Below are 26,317 nucleotides of genomic sequence, written 5' to 3' on the forward strand. Positions count from 1 at the left end.
AAAGCCTTCAGCTAATCCAAAATGCTGCAGCAAGAGTCCTGACAGGGACTAGAAAGAGAGAGCATATTTCTCCTGTTTTGGCTTCCCTTCATTGGCTTCCTGTTAAATCCAGAATTGAATTCAAAATCCTGCTCCTCACATACAAGGTCTTAAATAATCAGGCCCCATCTTATCTTAATGACCTTGTAGTACCATATCACCCTATTAGAGCGCTTCGCTCTCGCTCTGCAGGCCTACTTGTTGTTCCTAGAGTATTTAAAAGTAGAATGGGAGGCAGAGCCTTCAGTTTTCAGGCCCCTCTTCTGTGGAACCAGCTTCCAGTTTGGATTCGGGAGACAGACACTATCTCTACTTTTAAGATTAGGCTTAAAACTTTCCTTTTTTCTAAAGCATATAGTTAGGGCTGGACCAGGTGACCCTGAATCCTCCCTTTGTTATGCTGCAATAGATGTAGGCTGCCGGGGGATTCCCATGATGCATTGAGTTTTTCCTTTCCAGTCACCTTTCTCACTCACTATGTATTAATAGACCTCTCTGCATTGAATCATATCTGTTATTAACCTCTGTCTCTCTTCCACAGCATGTCTTTATCCTGTCTTCCTTCTCTCACCCCAACCGGTCGCAGCAGATGGCCGCCCCTCCCTGAGCCTGGTTCTGCCGGAGGTTTCTTCCTGTTAAAAGGGAGTTTTTCCTTCCCACTGTCGCCAAAGTGCTTGCTCATGGGGGGTCATATGATTGTTGGGTTTTTCTCTGTATCTATGAAGCGCCTTGAGGCGACTTTTGTTGTGATTTGGCGCTATATAAATAAAATTGAATTGAATTGAATTGAATTTTTGAAGTTACAAACTGAATGTGCTAGTCTTTTAAATGGATTGTGCTTGGATTCAAATCGCATACACCAAAGTTTAGACAGAGGTCCAAACAAAACCATCATTCTTGGATAATGTATCATAAAATGATGTTTCGGAATAATATTTGTGGCATACAGCTGTTTGAAAAGAGTATGGTGCTCTATTATCAGTTCTTTTAGGAATACTGCAAGTCCCCCTGTAACGACTGGTGCAAAGATGATACTGCATATCTCTCTCAGTAAAATAAATAAATGCCAATGTTGACTTTTTCGGTCTACACAATCTCCCAACAAAAAGGGCAAGACCAGTAAAAGGCACCACATTTGAGATGCTGTCTGTTTTAATGCACTCTCACTGTTTCTCAAGTTCATTATAACACTTGGCTTGTTTTTAATGTCTCCATATCCATATTGAAAACTGGAAATCCTCTCATTTAGCTGTTCCAAAGTCAACAACTTCTCCTCATAAATGAAATGGCGAAGCATTAACTTAACCTCTAAAGGGGCTACACCTTCAAGTACATCATGCATGATATCAACACTTATGTTTTGTGTTACATGAAAATACTTTTAAGGTTATTCAGACAGGAGTCCTCTTTTACACCAGTTTTGCTTGGTTCGTTTAAGCTGACATGTTCCTGATAACTGTCTTTGGTGCGCAACTCAACTTTGTCTTCATCATATATCAACTGTGCATCTGCTTTGTCAATCATGCAAAACTGACAGAATTTGTTTGCAGAGAAACTTTCAAGGTAGCCACAAAGTGAATGAATTGCCAAATTATCTGCTGTTAACACACAAACTGTACCATATAGTTGATGGCTATGACCTTTTAAATCCACAATTAGACCAGAATTTTCAAGAAATCTCAAGTCATCAAGAAGTGGTTTCAAAATCTTGTCAAATCCATATACCTCCCTGTCAATTGAGTTAAACAAAAGACACAGGTGAATATTTGCAAGTGAGGAATTCCACTCTGGTGGCAAATTCTTCAAGGTAAAATACACAGCTCCTAGCTTATGTATTTTTGTCTTGGAACCTAAAGGATTTGTTGTTTCAAAGTCATCAAAGTAAAGTTGCATTTGAAGAGCATCAGGGTACATTTTAAACAATGGGTGTGAGGAAAAGTGAGAGCCATCACAGTAATCACGCATTTTGGCATCAGTGTTCTTCTTATTCTGAACAAAGAAGTCCTGAATGTCCTCATGTTGGAATACAAACTTGAGCGTTTCAATGACTGATACATACTGGCATGTATCTGCTGCCAAAACCTGTTTCATCTGACCATCTTTTCTTACAGTATCTGACCTGTGACCCAGAAAGATTTCCTGTGGTTTAACAAGGGAAAACTTCTCAGTGAAGTATTTGTTCATTTTATATTTCGTGTCTACATCTTCAAATATGTTTTTAGCACTTTCAAACTCCTTCATTAATGCTTGAACAGCCTCACTGTCTTGTGGTACATCCAAGCTACTCAACAAAGCAGCAGTTGACTGTTGCAAACAGTCTACAGTTTTCTCAAGCAACTCCTTTGTACAGTTTACACTTCTTGTAACATCTGTTAAAGTAATATTTGATGATGCATACATCTGTGCCATAAAAGAAGCAGCACATTCACCAAGATCAGTATAGTTTTTTAACTTTGATACTGCACCTGCTACATCACTGGGTATCTCCAAAACATCAGGAACTAGATCATCAGTTTCAACTGAACTGTTTGATGTCTCTCCTTGGTAAGAAGGTTGAACTGAGTCAGCATCCATTGAAGATGAAGTAGAATGAGATCTATGCAGGTGCTTTGAAAATGAATTTAAGTTATAATACGTCCTTGGGCAGCCATCTTGGCTACATATAATTTTCAAGTTTTGTCCATCTGTTAAGCAGTGTATTTGACGAAGATGCCAAATGAGGTTTCTCACCTCTGTGAACAGAGACTCTCTACATTTTGGACAGGTGAACATTTTACTTGCATGCTTTAATCTGTGCAATCAGCTCCAGTACTTTGGTTTTCCTTTGGGTGGACAGCGGCAGGTCATAGACAAACTCAAAGAAGGTGAAGACAGAGCCAAGCGGTGCTGGATAGGACAAGTTACATACCCAGTACAGTTTGAAAAGCTTATCCACAGCACACGTCAGGCCATCATTCAGAGGAATGGTTACTTTATCATTCTTAGCAACAATGATGTACTGCCTGGTTGCACTCTTTAGATCACCGATGCATATCAGCTGGGGTTGGTGTGTTGTGGATGATGCTTCAGGATCACTGCAAAGCGATGCAATACTTGTTCCAGGCTTGGAGATGGGGAAGATAAAGATAGATTTTTAGAGAAGTATTCAGTGAGGTGTTGACCAATGCTTTCCTCAGGTAAATACCATGAGAACTGTACTGAATACATACAAGTGCAAAATCAACCAAGTGCGTTATAGCTGATTTAAGGCTGCAACGACTGGCACCAACTGGTGGGAGCAGGTGTGTTAACACCACAAGGGCAGTGTAACAAACCTCATCTAACAAAGAAAAGCAAGATGTAAAATTATTCAAAATACAGAAATGTGTTATTTAATGAATTATGAGATGTACATCAAAAATGACTTTTTCTTTTGTGAATAGATGAAATCAGAAATGCAGAGGCTTAATGCACCTCATTTGGCTTATATGTGCAGCTAATAAAGTCGCCCAAGGCCACATAATTTAAATTCTCCTTACAACCATCTCCATAGACCTCATTCTCCACCATCAGTAAACATAGACATATTTCAATTCATTTACCAAAGGGTGGCATCTAACAATTTCTTTGAAAAAGAACAACAAAATTTAAAAATATAACCCCTTCTTGTATAGTTTTTCTATTCAGCCTTTAACATCCCCTTACTTGTCATCTAAAGACAGTAAACAGAACTATTAATTTGATCATCCTTTTTTTCTTACTTTCTAATAGTAAACGTGAGGCGGGGGGGATGGAAAAATACCTTCAGTCTTCTCTTCAAAATCCTTCAACAGAGAGGACATTCTTGTTTCCAGGGCAGCTACTGATTTGAGTTTCGGAATGATACTGGCTTCCCATTTTCGTAAAAAGAGGTCCACCTTTCCTCCTGTAAGCTTGCCAAACTCCAAGTCCAGCTAATGGAGAGAAAAAAAGTATTTAAGTTTAAAATTAAGCATTAAATACATGAAATTAAAAGTACATTCTGCCCATTTGGTAGCTGTATGGCTAAAATCAAACCTTACAGTATCACATTTCTGTTACCCACTTCCACATCAAGCTTACCTACACAGTGAAACATAACAATTTACTTGGAGTGGTATTTGAATACAAGTCTATTATTCCTTAATTTTAGCTATGATTTGGGTCCCATCAGACCCTGAGAAAAAAAATAGGACGTTTTAGCTGATGTTCAACTTTCTAGAGGCCAATTTCTTATTTTGTCTGCGGTTTGTCCTGTACAGCTTTTTTGCTGAAAATAGGTGAAAGCAGAGTTCGTACAAATTTAGGTGATCCTTTTGTCATTTTTTCACTTCCACGAGCAGCACCTTCTGCATTGTCATTTGATGTCCCTACTATTAGATAGTCATTTGGTGGCACAACTAAGATTTTGGATCATTTGAAACGTGATGCTCATTGTAATAAAAGCCCAGTGAATAAAGATCCAACTCTGAAATTATAAAACTTTCAAAATATTCACTAGGAGCTCATAAACATACCTCCAAATGTATCCACTCCTGTTACATACTTTGTATGCAATACACAACTGAGTGGAGAAGGAGTACATAAACCATTACCAGGGAACCAAGCAACTTACCAGACTTGGCATGTCCAAAAACCGTGGGTACTTTCTGAATATCTCAGCAGCAGTGGGGGAGTCCTTGCTAATCCAGGCTCTGCGACTGGCGTATGTTTCCTCCATGCCTGACATGATAGTTGGAAGGTTCTCAGCTGAGGGCCGCAATCTTTTGATCAGGGTGACCCACTCATCTGTGCTGCTGGTATTCCCATCCTCTTGCCTGAGCTTCTTGTCTTCACCACAGTCATTGGTCACTTTTCGCTTCTTATAACGTCTCTGCCCCTGGTCGAGATTCCGTCTAAGGTTGCGCAGTTTAGTCTCTAGGAATCCACAATGAGAGACTGGATCATAATAATGCTCCTGAGGAAGAAAGGACAGAGGTATATGGATAACAGCTGAGCAATTTTAACTGAGAAAAAAACCCGCTCTAATAAATAATGAGATAAAGGTTAAAAGATACACAGTAAGTGGGAACAAGTGCAAGTATGTAGTGGAATTTACATTATTAAAATGCTAAATTTACTTACAAATCCTTCCCCCTGTCCTGCCACTCGGACACTCAGGGATGGAAAAGTGGTGATGATGCTTTTTGCTACAGTCAACTTCTCTGCACTAAGAGGGTAACTGGAAAATAAAGGTAACCTTTTTTTTTACTCCTGTGCACTTCAACATTTTTAAAGAAAAGATTCATTGCAAAATTTTAACAAAGTGCAGTAAGGTGCTATACTTACTAACCACACCTCTCCACCAAATCCCCAATGCAAGTCTTCACAAGAAGCTTCCTCGATGGCACTGACAGGGTACCTGTAGTTTCATACTCCTTAAGAATCTGTGGGGCTTTCCTCTTGAGTAGTGACTTCAGGGGTTGACTTTGTTCTTCTGTGGTAATGGTAGACTGTGTAAAGGCAACACCAGACACTTTACCTCTCTGCAATAATCTTCAAAGTCATGACAGCAAATTTCCACAGAGCATAGAAGCATGAGTTTACTCAAAAAGCTGCAGCAGAAGAAGGCGGTTTCTTAATTACCGTGATTATAACGCAATGACTAAAAGAAATTCTGAATAATAATTAAATTGATTTTATCTTCTAGTTGCTACTTGGTGAATAAATCTGATCCTGACTAATAGTTAATAACTGTTAAAACACATTTTATGACTTAGGAAACTGAAGAAATGCAAAGTGTACCTGATTTTGTCTAATCTCCCCAAGAGAGGTTTCCATCGGTGGCCCTCTGGCTGACAGGAAGATATGGAATCTATCAAAGTCCTTAACGTCTACCTCATTGTCAACATCAATATATTCCATGAAATCAGTGTTATACTTTAGCAACCTATCAAGCACGCAGCCCATGTGCTGAGCTTGGCTTTGACCTATGATGTCTTTGGCACTGCTGACATGAAGAATTTTTTTACAAATCTCTTTCTCATCTATAAAAGTGGTTACAAGGACTTTGACAGATTCTAAGTTGTCATATTCGTGCTGAAAATAAAAGAAACACATGGCTAAATAAGTAAGATAATTTGCATGGTCAAGTTGCTGTTGTTTTTTTGTTTTTTAAATAACACTGACTATTACTTCCTCATAAGGTCTGCATAAAAAATAAACTATATCAGAGCATGTTTCCAGCAAAAAGCCTTAAAAAAGAAAGACTTTAGTTAATCATACTAAATGCAAAAACTGCTTTAACTGCTTAAAAAATAATTATCTCTGTCAATGTGAGGTATATTTCATGTTAACCAGTGATAAGTAATTATAACAAATAATTATCACAACACTACTAAATGTAGTCTATTAAGTGTGATAACAGAAGACAGAGGGGCGACATCAAACTAAAGTTACTCAGTCTTAAATTCCTATTCTGTGCTAGCAAACGAATGGTCGCGGTGATAACTACATTTGCTATATTCAGAGCTAACAACAATATTGTCATTTTACACAACACTGCAAATGTTAGGTGCTGACTCTGGCGTTGCTCATAGACACCAGAATGCCTGTCGGAGCCGCTAGCCAACTACCACACTGGTTCTAAGAGCAATTTCTGAATACTCTAATACATAAATAAAGTAAATAGATAAATACATGAATAAAGTAATACATAAAAATACTACCAAAACACATTAACTCTAATGGAGTATGGCACGAAAGCCAAGAACTAATAATAAAATTAAGAGTAGGATATGTTAGCAAGACTGTTACATTAAAGTTAGCTAGGTGTAGTTAAGCAGTAATTAACTTAAACTCAAAACTCCTACATAACTCCAATATTTTATATAAATTCACATTTTTCCAGAAACCCGGCATATTTTCAGTACATTAAGATAAACTGGTAAATGATACTTACTGTAAGGTCTGACAACATACTAGGCGACGTAACCTCCATCTTTGTCTCCTTTGTCTCAGTGGCGCGAAAGATAGCGCCCCCTTCCCGCCGCTGGTATGTCATGTTGCTGGGCAGATTTTGTTTCAATTTTCAGCATGTGTATTCTTAATTTCCTACTTTTGCTTCAATTGTATTCACATGTTGCGGTCAAAATTAAGCCTGTTCTTTGTGGATACTTATGCTTGTAGTATAGCCATGGCCATTAATTGGTATGCCATACATATTGAGAAATAAAAAATTAATCCTCTTTCAGAATTTTAGTACACCATACACACCTTGGTCCACATTAAATTATAAAATGTTTTATTTGTTGAACGTAATGAGGAAAGGATTAAGGAAAACAAACAATAACTAAACATTTTATTTATTCAGTTAATATAGTTATAATACATTGTTAATCTACAATTTATTTCACTAAACACAGGGCTAGCATCAAATTACTGAGCTGCTAATTTTAGGTCCTGTTGTTAGATTCTGAAAATAACACACAAAATGTGTTAAACTGTGCAACACATCAAGTGTGTTGAGCGTTTTACACATTTTTTCAATGTTTACACATTGTCTTACACATGTTATGTTAAAATTCACACAAAATGTGTTAATATTGTAACAACACATTTTTTGTGTCACTTTTTAACACATCTTTTCTAAGAGTGTACATGAGAGAAACCAGGCCTGGGCAGGAAGTCTGGCTCTGATGCTGATTGGCTACGTTTTCATTAGCTGTGTAATCAGATTACTGCCTCCATCATCAAGATCCAATGTAACTATTTTTTACTTTAACGACTGACAGTCCAAACGACCGTAGGAGGTTTTGGCAAACTATAAAGTGTCTCTGCCAGCTGTGACTCCTCAGAGCTTCCTCCTCACTTAAATATCGACTCCACTCCTGTGTCACACAAAACTGAAATGTTGCTTTAACAAACACTTTGTTGCTTCTTGTTCTTTGTTCAGCACAGTATCTGATGGTAAACCTCTTGCACACAACTCTGCTCGTAGTTCCTGCTTACTGATACCTTTTCCTTCACACCTGTCACAGTAGAAGAGGTTTGTAAGGCTTTGAATAGCCCCAACACCAGAAACTCGTCCTCACAATCGTTCTCCTTCCTTCTTGCACTAGGCTGCAAATATCATAGCTGAGCCAGTGTCTTATATTTTTAATCTTTCTCTACAACAGAAGGCTTTACCACAGATGTGGAAGTGTGCCTCTGTACTCCCCCACTGAAAGCTGGTGATTCTTCAACAGTTAGTAATTACAGGCCAATTTCCAAACTCTGTGTCTTATCTAAGGTTCTTCAAAGGCTGGTAAATAATCAACTTCAAAGTTATCTGGATGAAAATAGGATTTTATCTCCCTTCCAGTCTGGTTTTAGGAAACTGCACAGTACTGGAACTGCTTCGATAAAAGTTCTCAAAGACGTCTATGAAGCGCTGGATGCAAAGAACTACTGTGCAGCTCTTTTTATTGATCTATCAAAGTCTTTGACACTGTTGACCACAACAAAAAATCTTCTGGCACAACTTCACCTACTTCCAAGCTGCGTGGAGAGGATGAGGTTCTAACAGCACAGGAACTCCAGCAACACTCAGTAGCAGCTGCTCCCAGTCCCTTGGTTTATGAGCTGAGCTGCTGACCACAGCATTTTATGTCATAGATTACTGGAAATAGGCCTTTCAGACCGAGCAGCTGCCTGCTTCTCTAATGTTCTTTTGGACATCAGCAGTGCGTTCAGCTCAATGGTCTCTCTTGCAGCTTTTTAAATGTCACTAAACGAGTGCACAGGGTTCTGTCCTGGGCTACTTATGTCAACGGTGTGGCACAAAATCTAGATGCATCTGTTCATTTTATACCATCAACATAGTTTTCAAACCATTACAGCAGCTGTTGATAGTATTCAGTCTCAGCTGGCTCAGACTGGCTTTAAATGTAGAAAAAACCAAAGTCATGTTGTTCACAAACAGAAAGAGGGTCCGGCTTTATTTCCTTCTCCTGTATCTGCTCAAAGTATTTCTATTGAAACTGTGGCCTCGTACACATACCTCGGTATTGTGCTTGATGACAGTCGTTCCTATAAGCCACACATTGACCATCTAATAAAGACACTGAGGCTGAAGTTGGGCTTCTCTTCCAGGAACAGATCATGTTTCACAGGAAAAAGCTTGTTGCTGCCACCTTTTTTTTACCTGCCCTGGATTACAGTGACATGATTTATATGAATGACTGCTCGCTCTCTTCATCTGCTGGATTTTGTCCATCATGGGGCATTAAGATTTATAACTGTCTGTAAACCTTTAACACACCACTGTACTCTGTGTTCTCTGGTTAACTGGTCCTCATTGGTCTTACACAGGATGGTCCATTAGTATCATTTTATCTATCAATCTGTTTCTGGTTTACTGCCTCCTATTTATCAGAGTACATGTTAGGCAAACAGTTTAGTCACAGCCTGCAGTCTCAGGACATCATTACATCCACTGTTCCATCAGTTCATGCAGAGCTTGGGAAGAAGGCGTTCTCCTTTTCTGCTCCGTCTTCATGGAAAACATAACCGAAGGATTTAAGGCTCTCCGTTGATTTCACTTGCAGACTTCAAAAGACGTACACATGTTTTTGTGAAACCATCTCTGGGAACTTGTTCTCGTTTTTAATGTGACTGAGTACATTACACAAACTTTTCTTTTATTGTTGTAATTTGTTCAAGGGTTAGGGTTAGTTGTTCAAAGCCTCTCCCAGTCAGTGCTGTTCTCTATGCCTGTCTTACTCTACATGATGTTATTAGCACAAACACTTTAAAGGTGATAATTAGGTCTACAACAATAACACAGACTGCAATGTAGTTAAGCGTCTTACAGGTAGTTTTGAATGAATGAACTTAAAAAACAACACAAGCAAAGATCTGTCTCCTCCTGTTTTTTGTGTCACATAAGAAAGAAGCATCAATATCTGATGAGAAGACTTATTAATTTGGCCTTTCACGTGGTCTTACTCAGGTGATGCGAAGTGAAATATGCATCCTTTTTATGGTAATGTGCTGGAAAATGTTGAAAATGGACATTAAACGTGCTCACAAAGTGCTTGAATTTGACCCTGAAAGGTGTATGAACCCAGAAAAAGTCTCACTTGGAGTAAAAACCTCTCATAGCAAGTTAATCATATTCAATTGATTTGATGCTTTCAGCACAAAATTTAGCCACACAGTCAGGACAGCGTCTGATTTACCTTCATCGGTAAACGTGTTTATGCAGTACATAGTAACAGTGTGGCTGAGTCCTCTGGTTCAAATCAGTTCCAGTACATTTGGAGATGTAAGTCTTAACCTTTCACATGCATCGGGAAGGAAAAAACATTTAATCTGCACAGTACTGCCGAAGTGCAGCGATACATTGTGAAGTGCACATTTCCATTTCTCATACAGTACCGAGCAAAAGTCTTGAACCACCCCCTTATTTTTTCGTGTTTTGCCAGGTCAGTCTGTGTTAACGGTGTTATTAACTGCATTCTTCAACTAAAGAAGTGAGAACAAATGATGTGGGGTTTTGTTTTTTTGCAATAGGCTGCAAGTAAATGTGTACAGATACAATTTAAAATTGGTTCTTTGTTAAGTTTTCTGGTCCTTTCCGTGACTTAGGTGTCTGTTTATGTTTGAATGTTTCAGAGATTAGTGTGAAGGGTCTTAACAGACAAAAAGTGGTCAAATACAAGCCCTGGATTAAAAATCAGAAACACTTTAAAAAGCCTGGAGAGCTATTCCTTAATACCACTTTAAAGATTACAGGGAAGTCCGGATCCCTGGAAGCAAGGAGGTAATAAATCAAGTTTGATTATCCTAATTTATAGCTGTCTTTATGTTAAGGATTAAAATAAAATTCACAAGAGGAAGGTGTTGGTGTGTGTGGTTGGGAAGAGAGGGACGAAGCTAGAATGAAGCACAAACAGAGGGAGGTGTTTGCCTCTCGCTGTAGCGCTGTGAAACACGATCTGTAGATTGCAGCTTGTGTAGGTGCTCCAAGAAAATGGGTTCATTGGCATGCAGCACTGTAGATGTGCATGTATGCACTCGCGAAAGAGAGAGGATGCTTGTGTTGCTGAGCTCGTTCTTGCACAGCGGGGAGATGTGAGGTAGGTTGGGGCTACCTCATAACTCCCCGCTGTGAGGCTGCCAGATGGGAAGAAGAGGAAACCGCCTCGTTGTCCTGAAACGCTCATTTTCCTCTGCTCACTTTTCATCTTTACAATCTCAGCACGTGGGTGTGTATTGTAAAATTATGATATTATTTTATGCCATGTTATACCCCTAATTAAAGATTGTGAATTATTATGTAGTTTTAGTTTGCATTATTCTCCTGAATTAGAAGAAGCTGATAACTATTGCATTAGTTAAACTGATTTGCATTACATTAAATTGCTGACCTGTTGTGAATGAATGATATTGTTTTATGATGCATTATATTGCTGAGTTATAAGAAATACTGTTCGCAGAAGGTTATTGTCTAATTTGTCTGAGTAGAAGAGAACAGAGTGTGCTGGAGTTTTCTGCCCCATTTCAGCAGGAGCAGATAAACAGGGAGCCAAGGTCGTAGCTTAGGCGCTGTGTGAGAGAGAGCATGTGAATGTTTAGGCTTTTTATGATAAGGTGGAGGCACCAGAGGTTATAAAAGTTTGAGCAATGCTCCACCATTTTGAGATTTTGAGGCTGTCTGCATCAGTGTCCATCTCCCACGTGTGTGATCATTAAATCATCGTTTGACTCAACCCGGCCGGACCAGTGTTGTTATTGTGGTTTTTTCTCTTGTCTCCATCCCCAATATTTTGAACCTTAACAGCTTGGGGGCTCGTCCTGTGGTATTGGGGTGGAATTTAAAAGTTTGGACGGTCCGAGGTTGTCGAACGGACAGGCACGAGCCAGTGGTCTGATTTGAGTGGACAAAAGCCGGCTTATCTAAAGGTAAGGCACTACCTGTTGAATTATTTCCAAAATGTGCCAAATTGGATATGACTAAATTAAAGTCTACTCACTGAAATTACTGGTAGAGTGTCTGTTTTGATTTTGATGAGAATCACCGTGTGTTATGCAGTTAAAGTTGCTTAAGAGTATTTAATGAAGTTGAAGAAATATGAAACTGTTCCAGAAGTAACAGAGAATGTTGGGTTTGAGTCCCTGGATAGTGAGCGGAAGGCTCAGGTAGTTTAGTAGGGAAATTAGGACAGAAACTGTTCCAGAAGTAACAGAGACTGGTTAATAGTTTTATAAATTAGGTCAGAAACTGTTCCAGAAGTAACAGAGACTGTTTAATTGGTCGTAAAAAAGTTATCTTTCTTCGGTGAGACCCGTTATGGTAAAATTTTTCAAAATCGGTTAGGTTAAAATTATTATAGGACGGCACTGGAAGATGCTAAGAAGCACATAGCCCGGAGGTTACGCTCCCTCCTGGCCGTGGACGCGCGGTCTTGACCTGTCGGCGAACAGGGGTAGTTCAGTTTTGGTTTAACTGTGGGGTACAGGGCATCCGGAAATAAGCTAGGAGTTACCGAGACTCCTCATCGTTTAAAACGGTGTCATGTGCTTGTTTGGACAAAGTTAAATTGAGTTAGGGATTTAGAAGTTAGGTCAGAAACTGTTCCCAGAAGTAACAGAGACTGTTTAATTGATTACAAAAAAGTGAAGCTTTCTTCGGTTGGACCCGTTAACTTAAATTTGTCGAAATTTGTTAGGTGCTGAATCTGTCAGGCCTGTCAGTAATTGTAAATATAAGACGTCTTTGTAATATAAAATAGAAGAGTTTTGTCTGAGCTTTGTGTGACCCTGTGTGTGACGACAGCGCACTGCAGCGCTACGAGCTATTTTTAGACGGTGTGTGAACATGCAAATGAGCTGTGACGCGCACAGAGGACTTTGCTTCCTGTTTAGCGTGTTTTTGAGTTTTATAATTTTGATTTGCAAACAATGATACATGCCTGTAAGTAAAACGCTGATTTTGCTGATTATGATACTACAAATAAGGTGTTGAATGACTAGGGTGTGAATGATGTTGGAGTTTAAAGCGGAAACTCAGAGAGGAGTGTGTTGGGAGACTGGCATGTAGTCTGCAGTGCAAAGGTGGGCGTCTTGCCTGCTAGTCTATTTAACAGTGATGAAAATGATATTAAATAAATCTCTCAGTGTGTTGATACAGGTGGCTATGGGGCTGGACCAACTGCCCCCACAAGCACGGCGGCCGAAGCAAAATTATAGTAATGGACACAAAATCAGCAAGAATCAGCAGCTGTGGAAAAGACAGCAGCTAGCAGAGAATTAAAGGAGAAATTAAGAGAAGTTTTACACATAAAATTGCGGCCAACACACTTGTGGAGGTTGGGAAGGCGCCTGGAGCATCACAACAAGAAGGTGAAACAAAAACACACACAAGCAGAGAAATGTGAGAGAGAGGCACGTGCTAGAGAAATGCCTCGTTTGAGAAAAAACGTTAAATTAGCCCATGTACAAACGCACATACACGCAATGAAGAAACAGCTTACACCCATGAACACGTGAAGATTTTCCAGCAAGTTTAAAGCAGTGAAACTTAACATACACCCGCCGTTACACAATAAAGTTCATCCACTACTAACAAATAAACCCTCTGGGTTGCAGGACAACAACTTAACTTCAAAAAAAAAAAAAAAAAAATCACAACCAGTGATAACACGACAAATTTAGTGGTTAATAAAAGTCAAATTGTGACATGTTTTCTTCTGATTGATTAATACAAGTGATTACTGAATGAAAGAAAATTCCATTTTTGTGCTGTAAACATGATCTTAAGAATTTTAACATGTACCTGTGTTGTCCTGTCAGCTTGGTGAGTTATGAGAGGATTATATGGTGAAAAAAAAAAAAAAAACAAAAAAAGGGGGAGAGAAGGCTGACACAGGGCCTGGTCCCGTTGTTTTTCCCCTCTCTGAGTAACACAGCCAATACAACATGATTTTCCTGTTCGTTTGTTTTTGTTTTTGTTTTGTTTTGTTTTTTCTCTTTATGCTTGATTACAGGCTGCTTTGTCGGCCCGGAAAAGCCGAGGCTGACCCTGGACTCCTGCTCTCCCCTCTACCATCTTTGCTCTCTCCTCTACCATCTTTGATGTGACCCTGACTAAATGCTAAAGCAGCTGAACCCGCAACAACAACTTGAAAATGTCAACAGTGCTGCAGGAAAATGATCTCATGCAGCAGAGACGGAGAGCGGTAATCCAAGGCCCGTTTCACTACACGGGGAGATTTCTGTCAGCGTCTTTTCTTTCTGAGAAGATTGAGAAAGGCCCGGCTCCCACCACCGATTCTGACCACCTTATATAAAGGAACTATTGAGAGCATCCTGAGCAGCTATATCACTGTCTGGTTCGGGAACAGCACCATGCCGGACAGACAAGCACTACAGAGGGTTGTGCAATCAGCTGAGCGCACCATCCGCTCCGAGCACCTTGACCTGCACTCAATCTACAGCAGGCGGTGCTGGACCAAGGCCAGGAAGATGGTGAAGGACCTCAGCCATCCCAACAACAGACTGTTCTCTCTGTTGCTGTGTACGTGACAAATAAACATCTGGATTTGGAAAACGAGGCACTCGCAAAGCCACCAGCATTGTGCCTGATTGGACACACCCCTCTCACACACTCTTTACATTCTTGCCATATGGAAAAAGACAGCTTCAGCTGACAGAGCTGTGACGAGACGCCCATCAAGCCCAGATGAAAAGTGAGGCCGAGCAAAACCATGCTGACCTTAACCACTCTGCATTAAAACTGTGCAGGACAGTGACGGACCAACAATGACCATCGGGCAGCAAAAAGGGTGTGCCAGAGACAGGAGGAGCAACTGAGGTCAGAAGGCACCTCAGAATGGACAAAACACCAGGAGAAAATAAGCTGAAGGCACAGGTGTCGGGGCTCGGCCAGGAGCTGACCTCTGAGAAGAGCCGAACAGCAGAGCCGCAAAAGGCCGTGGAGCAAAGCAAGGAAAACATCAATGGACTTAAATCTGATTTCTACGGAAAAGACTCTGAGGTTTCTGCCCTCAATAAGACCTCGAGGCATCAGAGCAGAAACTGAGCATGGCCCAGGAGGAGCTAGCTGAAAATCGAACCCATCAGGCTTGGAGTCCTAGACACCGGACTTGAAATCAGGCCGGAGCATCCTGGAGCTAGATGAGCAGTGTGATTTGTCCGGTCTGCTATGGAGCGAACGTTAGGGGGATGGCTTCCTGTCGCCTCTGCCGTCCTCCGATCGCTCAGCGTCCTGGGCTGCCCAGCTCTGGACTGAACGCTCGGGCCGAGACACCCAAACAACCATGGACTCCATTCCCCTGGAATGGGACCACGACTACGACCTCAGCCGTGGGCTTGAGAGTGCAAGAAGGGATCCCAGAGAGCCTTGAGGCCTGTGTAAAACTAACAGAACAAAGATTGAGGTCTTCCACTGGGGAGGTGGAAGCTGCAGACTCTCCTATACACCTTCTGGATGTCAGCCGTTCCACCTGCAAACAAACGGACAGCAGTCGTACTTCTGCAAGCAACAAACGGACATCCAGACAATTGAGCTGCGTATCAAAACCCTGAAGGAAGACCGAAGCAAAAGGGTCAAGTTAAGGAGGAGCGAAATAAGGAGAAGATGCTGGACACTGGAGAAAAGGACTGCCTCAATTGGGGCCAGAACCAGTATGGACAGAACTCTGAGCAGCAGCACCAATGGATGCAAACAGACTGAAAAGGAGGAGGGCAGGACCCAGGGCACGCTTCAGGCCGTGGTTTACCCAGAACACTACAACAGGAAAGTGATGAACACAAACACCCACACAAACACACACATCTACATGCACCGACTCAGAGTGAAAAGAAACATACATATGAACATATGCACTCGTTGATTGAGGGAGAAATGACACACACACACACACAAATTAAAATGTTGATTCAATGAACTGAGAAGTGATCCACACACACACACACACGCTGATGCAATGAAGAATGCTTTACTAACAAATGCTGCACACAAACATCCAAATACGGAGTTGGTTACAACAGCAAGAACTGATTGATTATTTATTGCTTAAATGTATTTCATGCCATGCAGAGGGCATTTGTGTAGATTTAGAGGACATGGTCTGAAGCACTTTGATAATGAAAACAATGTCTGTGCGTGATGTCTGTTTATGGCTCAAAGCCTCCACTGAATTGTTTACTGTGCTTCACACAGTCTAACAAGGAGCAGTGGTATAGAGCGAAAATGATGAATGAATGGTGTGAGTTTTATTTCGAAGAGATTATGAAAAGGTTGTGTTGATTCAACTTAGTTGTTTACGTTTTTGCCAAAGTAAAGAGTTGGTGTGTAACTAGTGTCCACTATTGAGTCAAGTAAATCCAACATGTTTTGTTGGTGCAAAAAGGAGTGTTGGTTGATCTTTGGGTTTTGTTTGACACTAGGTTGATTCCATCAGTGAGGTTTGGATTGTTCTCTTTCTCTAAGAGAGAGAAAGATGGTTTGAACTTTGGACATGTTTGCAATGGGCCCCAGTATCTGTTATCATATGAGTGTTTAATTGGTTACGTCTGTGTTTGCTTTTGTTACAGTGCACTGAGATAAGAACATCTGAGAGGTGTGATCCACCGGTGGTGATATTTTGGTATTTTGTGAGTTCCTGATTTAACAAATCAGCTCTTTAATCCAGGCCTGAGAGATTGAACTTTAAAGCGCTATAAAATATTCTTATTGAAAACAGTCGCAAAGTATTTTTTCTCCATGATTATAATGGGCTTGGGAGAAAATTGACTTATATGGGACACTGATCCTGAAGCCTAAAAGGATTGCAGCGAGTCAATCCAGTCCAAAGAAGGAAAAACAAACAAGGAGCTGTTTCCTTTAAAATGATGACGTCATCTTGCTGGTGATGGAGCCTCGAATAGGCTGCGCGTGAGACTCCATTATCAGCAACTTTTGGTATGAATGTGTGTGGATGTATGCATATGACTGACGACTAAAAGTCATGGACTGATGACTAAAAGTTTAACTGACTTGATACTGAGACAAAAACGGTGCTGACTTTAGGATTATTAAATGTCCACAGACAATTCACCCAGCCTGTAAAAGAAGGGTGGATGTTTTGTTTTTCTTTGTTTTGTCTGCAAGAACAGAAGAATGACAGAGACTAAAGAGCTGTAGCTTCACAGCAGTGTGAACTGCAGACTGAACCCTTTGGTTGCTAATTTTGAGCTACTGATGTTTGCATTAAGGAAATTGTGTTTTAGTAGCTGTGTTTTAATTAAGGTATTACATTATATTGTTGGGAATATTAAATGCTAAAGTGAAGAAAAGGTTTGATCCCACTCATGACTGAGCATGTTATTATTAACCATAGTGGGTCACTATAGAGAGTCAATTAATTTTAGAAAAAAAAAACAAACAAACAAAAAACCCTCCACCGAGGTCTATGAATAAGAGGGGAATGATAGACAGCCACACTCAAAATGGAGATATGTAATGATAAACACTGGTCCCCGTCTTTTGGGCGCTCTCTTGAAGTAGTCAACAATTTAAAAGTAAGATAAAATAACAGAGGCATGTGCTGAGGGGTGGTGCTGCACAAGAACAAGAGTAAAATAAAGAAAATATTGTTTTTAGAAGTGCAAATTAAAATGTACCATTACACTCAGAGGATCAATATGAAGCTTAATATTTGTTAATTTTGAATGAAGTACATGACTGGTGACTGTTCTGTCCTGAGCTTTTGTTTTTACAGCACCCGCTTGATCACACCAACAGTTTCTCGCCACCGAAGAGGGGTACTTGAAAAAAATAAAGAACGGGGAGGAATATCATCAAAACTGGAAACAGGTAATCCCCAAAGGGGGTGATAATGCCATAACTTTCACTGTGGTCAAATTCTCAAAATTTGACCCTCAAAAATTCTTCAAACATTTAGACACAAAGTGGAGATTTAGATAAATATAATGTCGTAAACCACATAAGCATGAAGTATTTGATTCAATAAGATGGTGAAGTAACAAGCAGCAAAAGGTTGATCATGTTAATGGTGTTTATTCAAGGGTGCAGAGGAGATTATTATTATTAAAGACAACAAATGAAATAACGAAAAGTAGAAGTGGAAAAATTTGCGTTAACGGCAATAAAATCAAAAAAAAAGAAGTACTAACTAAAACTGTACTGAATGTTCACAAAACTAACTAAAATTAACTGGATTTATAGCAAAATGTGTTTGGTTGCATTGATGTGTGCGTGCCCTGCTATAGTGAAATTAAGATAGTACTTTAGTCGAGTCGTCTGTGTTGCTGCTCCGTCCACGCGCAGAATCAGGTCAGGAAAAGTCGGGAGACAGCGCCAGAATAGAATTGAGGATGATTTTAATATGATTGTTTTGTAGACATAACAAGAGTCTTGTAGTGGAGAGGGACGTAATGTCCTCCTGAGACCCAGAGAATAAGAAAAAAACAGGGAGAAATTATTTTCGTTTTTTCTTTTTTCTTTTTTTTCTTTTTTCTTTTAAATAAATCAAGTGTTATTAAAATAACAATCTCATAAGATGAAGATCAGGGACCAACCCAGAAGTCACTGACACTTCACTAACTGTAAACTATTGGTTTAGGAATAAGTGATGGCACTGACCTTTCTATTTCACAAAAGTCAATTTATTTAGGATATCTGAGTAAGTACTGATTTTATTTGGAGACACAAAGGAACATTTGGTACTTCCCTCATCGCACATCTGTTTCATTGTTGTACCCAATCATTCTACAACTGAAATGCCTTGGACTGCTAACCATTTCAGGCAAGTGGAGTGAACCATATTTTGCTAGACTCTCATCAGATTGGGGCTTCCTTTTATTGATCTTTGGAGAGAAGTCTTCATTACTGGTATTATTCAGGTCTTGTTCACATGTTTGTCCCAGGTTTCTCAGCCAAGAGGAGCTTAAACCCCAGATATTGTGAGTTCTTTTCACACATTGAGATCACTGATAACTCTCAGCAACGACGTGATCTCGTAGAAACAATTAGGTGTTATGGATTTAACTATAATTGCGACTCTTATTTTTTACTTTACTGGAAAAGATTTCTGCATTTTACCCATATTTTATTTTTAACTCAAAATCAAAATTCCAGATTCTACTACATGTTGGTTTTGCACCAGATAGGACGACAGATTTCAGGTGGCCCTGTGTCTTTCTCTATTACATCTGCCACTGCATCTCGATAATCTTTGTGTGGCTTTTAGTGGGTCCTGACCCTCTCATATTTTGAAAAATCTATGTTTGAATCTCCCTTAATAATTGTGTTAAGAATTCTCTCCGCCTTTGTCAAAAGTTGGGTATTAGGAAAAAGTGAAATAAATATAAATATAAAGTCCCAATGTGTAGAGCACACATTAATAAATTAGTCATGTTCCCTGTGAAAGTAAATGAGTCTAATTCTTAAAGACCCCTGAAATTATTTACCAGATGTTTATTTTTTGAATAAAATAAAAATCTGAGTTTAACAAAACATTTTAAATGTAAATATCAAGCTTACCTTTCTCTCTTCCATAAAATGTGCTTGTGGGCACGCCAGCCGTTTTGAAAAGGTGGGAAAAACAATTGGCAAGGCCACACCCCCACACATGTGACATAATTTTAAAGGTACTGTTGTCCTCTCTAAGAAACATCAGGATTTAGAGGAGTGGCAAGTAGAGTATGAGAGCTACAAGCAAAAAACTAAATGTGTACTACAGTGCGCAAAAAATGAAGTACTGGGTCATCAGGGGGTCTTGAGGGACATTTATAAAACAAAAAATCCCACAAACTTTAAAAGTGCACTTGAAAAGCTCACACAAGAAGGTTAACCTAGCTTACCTAGAAGACCTCATCAGGGGGAGCACACTCCCCCTCTTTGAAGAGCTCACCCACTTAACTCGCATCCCAAGAAAACAGCTAACCCCAGATAAGGCAGTGTGATGTATCCCGAGATAACAGGACTGGGACATCTAAATAAAGGTGTGAAACAATCGCCTTCAAAAGGTTATCAATTAACTTTAACCAAAATTAGGACCACTCGGTGCGGCAAGAGTTAATAGTTATTAGTCTCAACACCCAAGGATAATTAGAAGAGCATGACTGATATGATGCAACTGAGATTTTGTTACACTTAACTTTTGCAAAACACAAATAAAACTAAATTGAAACTAAGGATTTTCAGAAAATAAAAACTAGACTAAACTAGCAAAGAATTGGTAAAAACTAATTACAACTGGCAAAAAATTGAAAATCTGGAGTCGAAACTAAATAAAAGATAAAACCTAATGAAAATGGCGAAACGTTTAAAACTCTGGTGCAGAGATTGGCAAATCTGACCAGGAACGTTATAAAATGGATTGTCAGAACAGTCAGCGTTAAAGCCACTTTTGACAGTCCATACTAGGATGGCATTGGACATCTTGGGGGTGGAAAGGGGTTGGTGTGACCAAGGTGTGGTTTGGCTTGTTGTATGTATATTTGAGATCATATGGCTCTGGATGGACCAGTTACCAGGGCATGGAAGGAGGACAGACTCATTAAAGGAGGAGAAGGCATTTCCTGGGATTGGAGATCCTCTGGGTGAGTGGTTGATTAAAAGCATGCATAAAATAGAAGTTATCTGTTGTTATTGATTGGTAATAGATTGATAATTGGCCACATTTACAGCTGTATTGACTTGTTGTGGACGTAGTCGACTTCAGGTTTAAGCACCCTAATTAACAGGTTGAAAATAGTGACATTAAAAGAAGAGTATGCAGCACCACCCTGTCAGACGCCAGTGATGGTGGAGCTCACTGATGAATCAGGTGAGCTGGATTCATGGCTGATTCAAAACTAAGATCCCCCTGCTGTGGTCAGTAAGGGGAGAAAAGGGGGAAATAAAATCAAGAATTAAAAGAGGCATTTATAAACGTTTAGGTGTCAAGTGAAACGGGAAAAAAGGGGGTGTTATACTGTTATTTTCAATGTCAGCATTATTATTATTGTATGAGAATCATGCAACAAGCATTGCATCGATGATCATTTATTGAAGTTTTTGACCTTATACTAACATCTGTGTTCCTGTGATTGTTATAACCTCTGATGAATCTTCTATTTACAGGTGTTAGGATAATGATATAATTTTTCATTGCAGGTGTAACCATGATCATTTTTATACATATTGCAACTTGTTGCTCATTGTAGAGTTGTGCTCAAGTTAATAAGGGTTAAAAGCTACAGTCAGCGCGAATGTCTGACTGATCTATTGAGGGGAAAGGCTTCGAGCATAGAAGGCCGCACGCGCTTACAAAACACTGATATCATGTTATTCTTTGTGATCTTTTCTTCAATTATGTCTTTAAGGTTAGTTTAAATAGTGGCAGTTAATTAAACGAGATTTATTAAAATATTAAATACCTGAGTCAGAACGTTACACGCGGATCACCTTAAGAGTCTGGGAAACTTTGTAGCTGCCTAACTTTTTTTGAATGTTCTAGCTCTGTTGATTTGACACATTGGAATGTGTCAAAAAAGGGGGGGAAGGTTGAGCTTTAACATCAAACCAGGATTATTTGAACATTTTATAACTTCATTTGTGTCTTTAATAATTTAGGAATGGTAAAGCTTAAGCTAATAGCGGTCCGAGAAGACGGACCTTTTAGAGAATCAGTGAAAAAGCATAAACTATCACTTTCATGTTTAATCATTACTCATTGAAATGAACTGAATAGCGTTTAGAAGATTTGTTAATTTTTTGTCTTTTGTTAAAAGAGGGGTTTTAATAATTTTCAGACACACCTTGCAAATGTGCTTATAACGAGTTGGCACTCGGCCTTTTGAAGGTCAGAAGCTTCGTTCAGCGTGACTGTCCGGACTGATAAAGTGTAAGAAATGCCTTGAGTGCGGAGGGCTAAATGCAAACACTGCTTACACACACATAAGATATGATTAGAATAAGTCCCTGGGACATTCTGAATGTTTTAGACCAATTCTGAATCACTAGAAGGTCAGTAGATAATAACATTAGATTATTAGGGTTAGGAAGAGAGGTGTTTTGGTTTTCTGTCTCTTACAGAGCAAGGAACAGACACCAGACGAGGTCACAGAGATGCGAGGATCCTCCGTAGCAGAGTCAGACACAGTGACTGCCGAGACATCAACTGGGTCCAAGGGTCATGGCGTTTGGGCTCCAGCTAGTCACCACAAAAGGATGGATCCCATAAACACAGCAATAACCATGAAGGGGTTGGCGGAAATCCGGGAACACCAGACCAATGAGGTTCGAGAGGCTTTTGGGCAAAAAGGGGACACCTTCCTGTTCCTTTTTCTGGAGAATACACAGATCGTTGTTTGAAATCGAGACAGAATAATCCCCTGGTCTGTGTTACGACTGAAGGGTTGTCTAACCCCTAAGGTTGGAGAATTAAGAGCAGAGGATCACCCAACTGGACGACACTGGTAGCTGCAGCAATAAAATAAAGGTTAAGAGCTCTTCGGACAGAGGTTCTAGTCTACGTCTGAATGGTATAAGGGAACACCAAATAAAGCAGTGGGAGACAAGGACATTGTCATCTGGACCTGCTACTGTTGGAATCCTAGTTTTTCTTGCACCTGACTTGCGTAAACACAGAGGTCATCTTACATATGGTTTGCCCCTCAGGGGGACAAAGGACCTCTGGAGTGAGAAGAGATGAACCCGGCCACACTGGGCTACAGGGTGTTTGTGAGGTCATTATTCTAATGACCTCATCAGGGGGAATTGTAAAATTATGATATTATTTTATGCCATGTTATACCCCTAATTAAAGATTGTGAATTATTATGTAGTTTTAGTTTGCATTATTCTCCTGAATTAGAAGAAGCTGATAACTATTGCATTAGTTAAACTGATTTGCATTACATTAAATTGCTGACCTGTTGTGAATGAATGATATTGTTTTATGATGCATTATATTGCTGAGTTATAAGAAATACTGTTCGCAGAAGGTTATTGTCTAATTTGTCTGAGTAGAAGAGAACAGAGTGTGCTGGAGTTTTCTGCCCCATTTCAGCAGGAGCAGATAAACAGGGAGCCAAGGTCGTAGCTTAGGCGCTGTGTGAGAGAGAGCATGTGAATGTTTAGGCTTTTTATGATAAGGTGGAGGCACCAGAGGTTATAAAAGTTTGAGCAATGCTCCACCATTTTGAGATTTTGAGGCTGTCTGCATCAGTGTCCATCTCCCACGTGTGTGATCATTAAATCATCGTTTGACTCAACCCGGCCGGACCAGTGTTGTTATTGTGGTTTTTTCTCTTGTCTCCATCCCCAATATTTTGAACCTTAACAGTATCTTCTTGCAGTGGGCCTCTCAGTTTCATTCTTATTCATAAGCTCCTCTTTGTGTTATTTAGTTTGTACCTGAAAAGTCTAATTTATGCCTGAGTACACAAGTACAAATAAAAGGAGTACCACGTACTTTAATGGGTCAACTTGGGTCCAGACCTGAATTAGAGATAATGTTGGGCTGTTTTAGGTCTGAGCCACTAACCTGACGAAAACGCAACACAACTGCTGGTAAGTGCGTGTTGTTTAAAACAGAGAGTTGGAGAGGCAGGTCAGTGCTTTTAAAGGTTTATCAGGTGTCAAATCATTTTATAGATGGGAAATGTAGGACTGTGCAAAAGTTTGAGCCACACCTTAATTCTAAGATATAACTTGCTGGGTAATGGGAAACGGGTGCAACAGTTTAAATTTGAAAAGTTTACATGAAAATACAATATAAAAGGCAAAAACAGAGTTAATATAATGAGGTAATGAGCTTGAGCATCTTTATCTTCAGCACGCCCTGAACTCTCTTAGGCACATTTCTTTGGAATTCCTTTAAGTAGTCTTCAGGAATAGTTCTCCGAGCTTCTTTAAGGACATTCAGAGCTCTTCTTTCGATATCAGCTGCCGTTTTGTTCCATTCTCTGCCGAGATGATCCCACACGGCTCAGGTCAGTCCATGAATGATGGTGTTTCGATGTGTTTAGTAAGCTGCTGCCGATCAGACGCTTTCCAGATGGTATTGCATGGTGCATCAAAGTCTGGTGGTACTTTTCATAATTCCATCAATTTTGACGAAATCCCCAACACCCTGGCTGAAATGCAGACTCAAACTATGGCAGAGCTGTACAGTAGTTTACAGGTGGTTGTAGACATATTACCACAATTTGAACCAGAACTGTCAAATTTTGGTTCATCACTCCATCAGACCTGCTGCTACTGATTTTCAGTCCAGTTCTTGTGTAATTTGGCATCCCTCAGCCTTTTCTCCCTGTTCCCTTCCTTAATAATGGCTTCTTGACAGCCACCCTTCACTGACACCATGAGATGAGGCTTTGGTGAACACTAGATGGATCAACTGAAGGACCAAGTGCATCTTTCAGGTCCTGTGTCAGGTGTTTGCTGAATTTTTTTTGACATGACTTTCAGGTACTGTTCCTCCACTGTAGATAGATTTTTCAGCTTGTCCCCTTTTTTTCTGTCTTCTACTTTCCCAATCCAAAGAAATTAAATAGTGTGTTTCTGTGACAGGTTGCTAGTAACAAAGTCCCTAAAGATAAAATTTAAAATTGGTTCTTTGCTAAGTTGTGTGTTTTGTATTGTATTTGACAACTCTGGTTTGTCCCCTTGAGTTAGGTTAAGTGGTTTAACCCCCCAAAAAACAAAAATATCGCTCTGAAAGCGATCAGGTACAAGGACTGGACTGAAAATGGGTGAAAAAGCAGTTAATGTCCAAAGAAAAACTTTAAATGACCTTCAGAAAGTCTAAAGAAAGGAAGAAGAAGAACATCTGGCTCAGCACAGGCAAAATATAAAGAACTGAGGAGAGGCTCAAGACTTATTCACAGATAATCAATCAAATTAATCAAGCGTCATCTGGAAGCATCCTCCTGGCTGTAAGAGCGTCTCGTTTTTGTCTCATTAACTGTCTGGTGGCGCTCACAGTAGTCTGCTGTGACGGGGACCTCGAGGACTAATGTTACAGGGAAATCATTAGGAAAGTGCTTTGGACTGAGCTTTACTGAAATCTCAGTTTTCCCCCTGTCGGAGAGCTCCACCACCTCCACCCCTCCTCCTCCTATTCCTTCTTTTTAAACGTCAGTGCAGGTACCGTCTCCCTCCCTCCCATCCCTGTATTTTTGTTACATAGAACTTAGTGGCTGTGCTCACTGTTCAATTCAAGTTGGTTTAAGAGAGATGGTAGTTTAAAAAACACAAAAACAAGCTGTTTTGGTAAAGCAATATATATGATTATTAAAGATAAAATATAGTGTTAATTTGTTTGAGTTCCTTCCCTCTCTCTTTACTTCTCACTCTGTTTTGAAGCATCTGCCTTCCAGCAGATGGGGGAGACTGTATTGGCAGCTGCTTTCCAGGAGGATGTAGCTCATCTGTATCACGAGGCCTGTTGGGCCATATACGTCCTAAGAGTAAGAGTAATTTCCTGCTCTCTCTTTTCCTCTCTAACTTTTCCCTGTGTGCATTAGGGCTGCCACAAACGATTATTCTGATAGTCGACTAGTCACCGATTATTTTTGCGATTAGTCGACTAATCAGATTAGGGCTGCACGATTAATCGTTAGAAAATCGCGATCTCGATTCATACTTATGTGCGATCTCATTTCCAAATGACGATTTAAAAAAAAAAAAGAAAAAAAAAAAGACGACGACGATTGTACCGCATTTTGATCCGGGACGTACTCTGCATGAAACCAAGCGCTCACTCTTCCTGCTCAACAAATGACAAGGGCGGAGCCTTATACCACGTGATACAGAAGCTGTGCCGTGTGATGCTAATATTAGCAGGGAAAAAACAACGGAGAGCACGTCAGGGATGAGGAGAAAGTGACAGGAGAAAATCCGTCCCGGTCAACCACCCAAACATCAATAACGGGAACCTTATACAGTGCTTCCCTATACCCGTCGAACTCCCGCAGGCACAAAGAAATTACGGAGGCTATCACTTATCACCTGACCAAAGATATGTCTCCCATCAACACTGTGCAAAACGAGCGATTTAGGAAAATGATCAACACCCTAGACCAGGGGTGCCCAATCCCGGTCCTCGAGAGCTACCGTCCTGCAGCTTTCAAATGCATCCTTGTTCCCACACACCTGAATCAAATGAATGGCTTGTTATCAGGCCTTTGCCAAACATGATGGCATGCTGAAGAGATCAAACCATTTGATTCAGGTGTGTGGGAACAAGGATGCATCTAAAAGCTGCAGGACGGTAGCTCTCAAGGACCGGGATTGGGCACC

General features: G+C 40.1%; 2 protein-coding genes across 2 annotated transcripts in view; one reads left to right on the plus strand and one right to left on the minus strand.

The window, feature by feature from the left end:
- Positions 1–26,317, plus strand: part of LOC146577475 (NACHT, LRR and PYD domains-containing protein 12-like) — a 320,541-nt gene that overhangs the window by 114,376 nt on the left and 179,848 nt on the right. The gene's annotated exons all lie outside the window — the stretch shown is intronic.
- On the minus strand, positions 1,431–7,044 carry LOC146577480 (uncharacterized). The gene is made up of 8 exons (XM_085254607.1): positions 6,977–7,044; positions 5,821–6,114; positions 5,365–5,528; positions 5,161–5,257; positions 4,652–4,993; positions 3,821–3,971; positions 3,249–3,358; positions 1,431–3,142 (listed from the first exon to the last, which is right to left on the minus strand). Exons 1-8 carry the CDS (start codon positions 7,013–7,015, stop codon positions 2,813–2,815), a joined length of 1,527 nt encoding a protein of 508 aa, XP_085110733.1. The 5' UTR covers positions 7,016–7,044; the 3' UTR covers positions 1,431–2,812.

Source organism: Mchenga conophoros, linkage group LG3 (genome assembly GCF_057382185.1).
Source record: "Mchenga conophoros isolate Kocher_MC1m ecotype Shallow Benthic linkage group LG3, M_conophoros_male_GT1.1, whole genome shotgun sequence".
NCBI lineage: Eukaryota > Metazoa > Chordata > Actinopteri > Cichliformes > Cichlidae > Mchenga > Mchenga conophoros.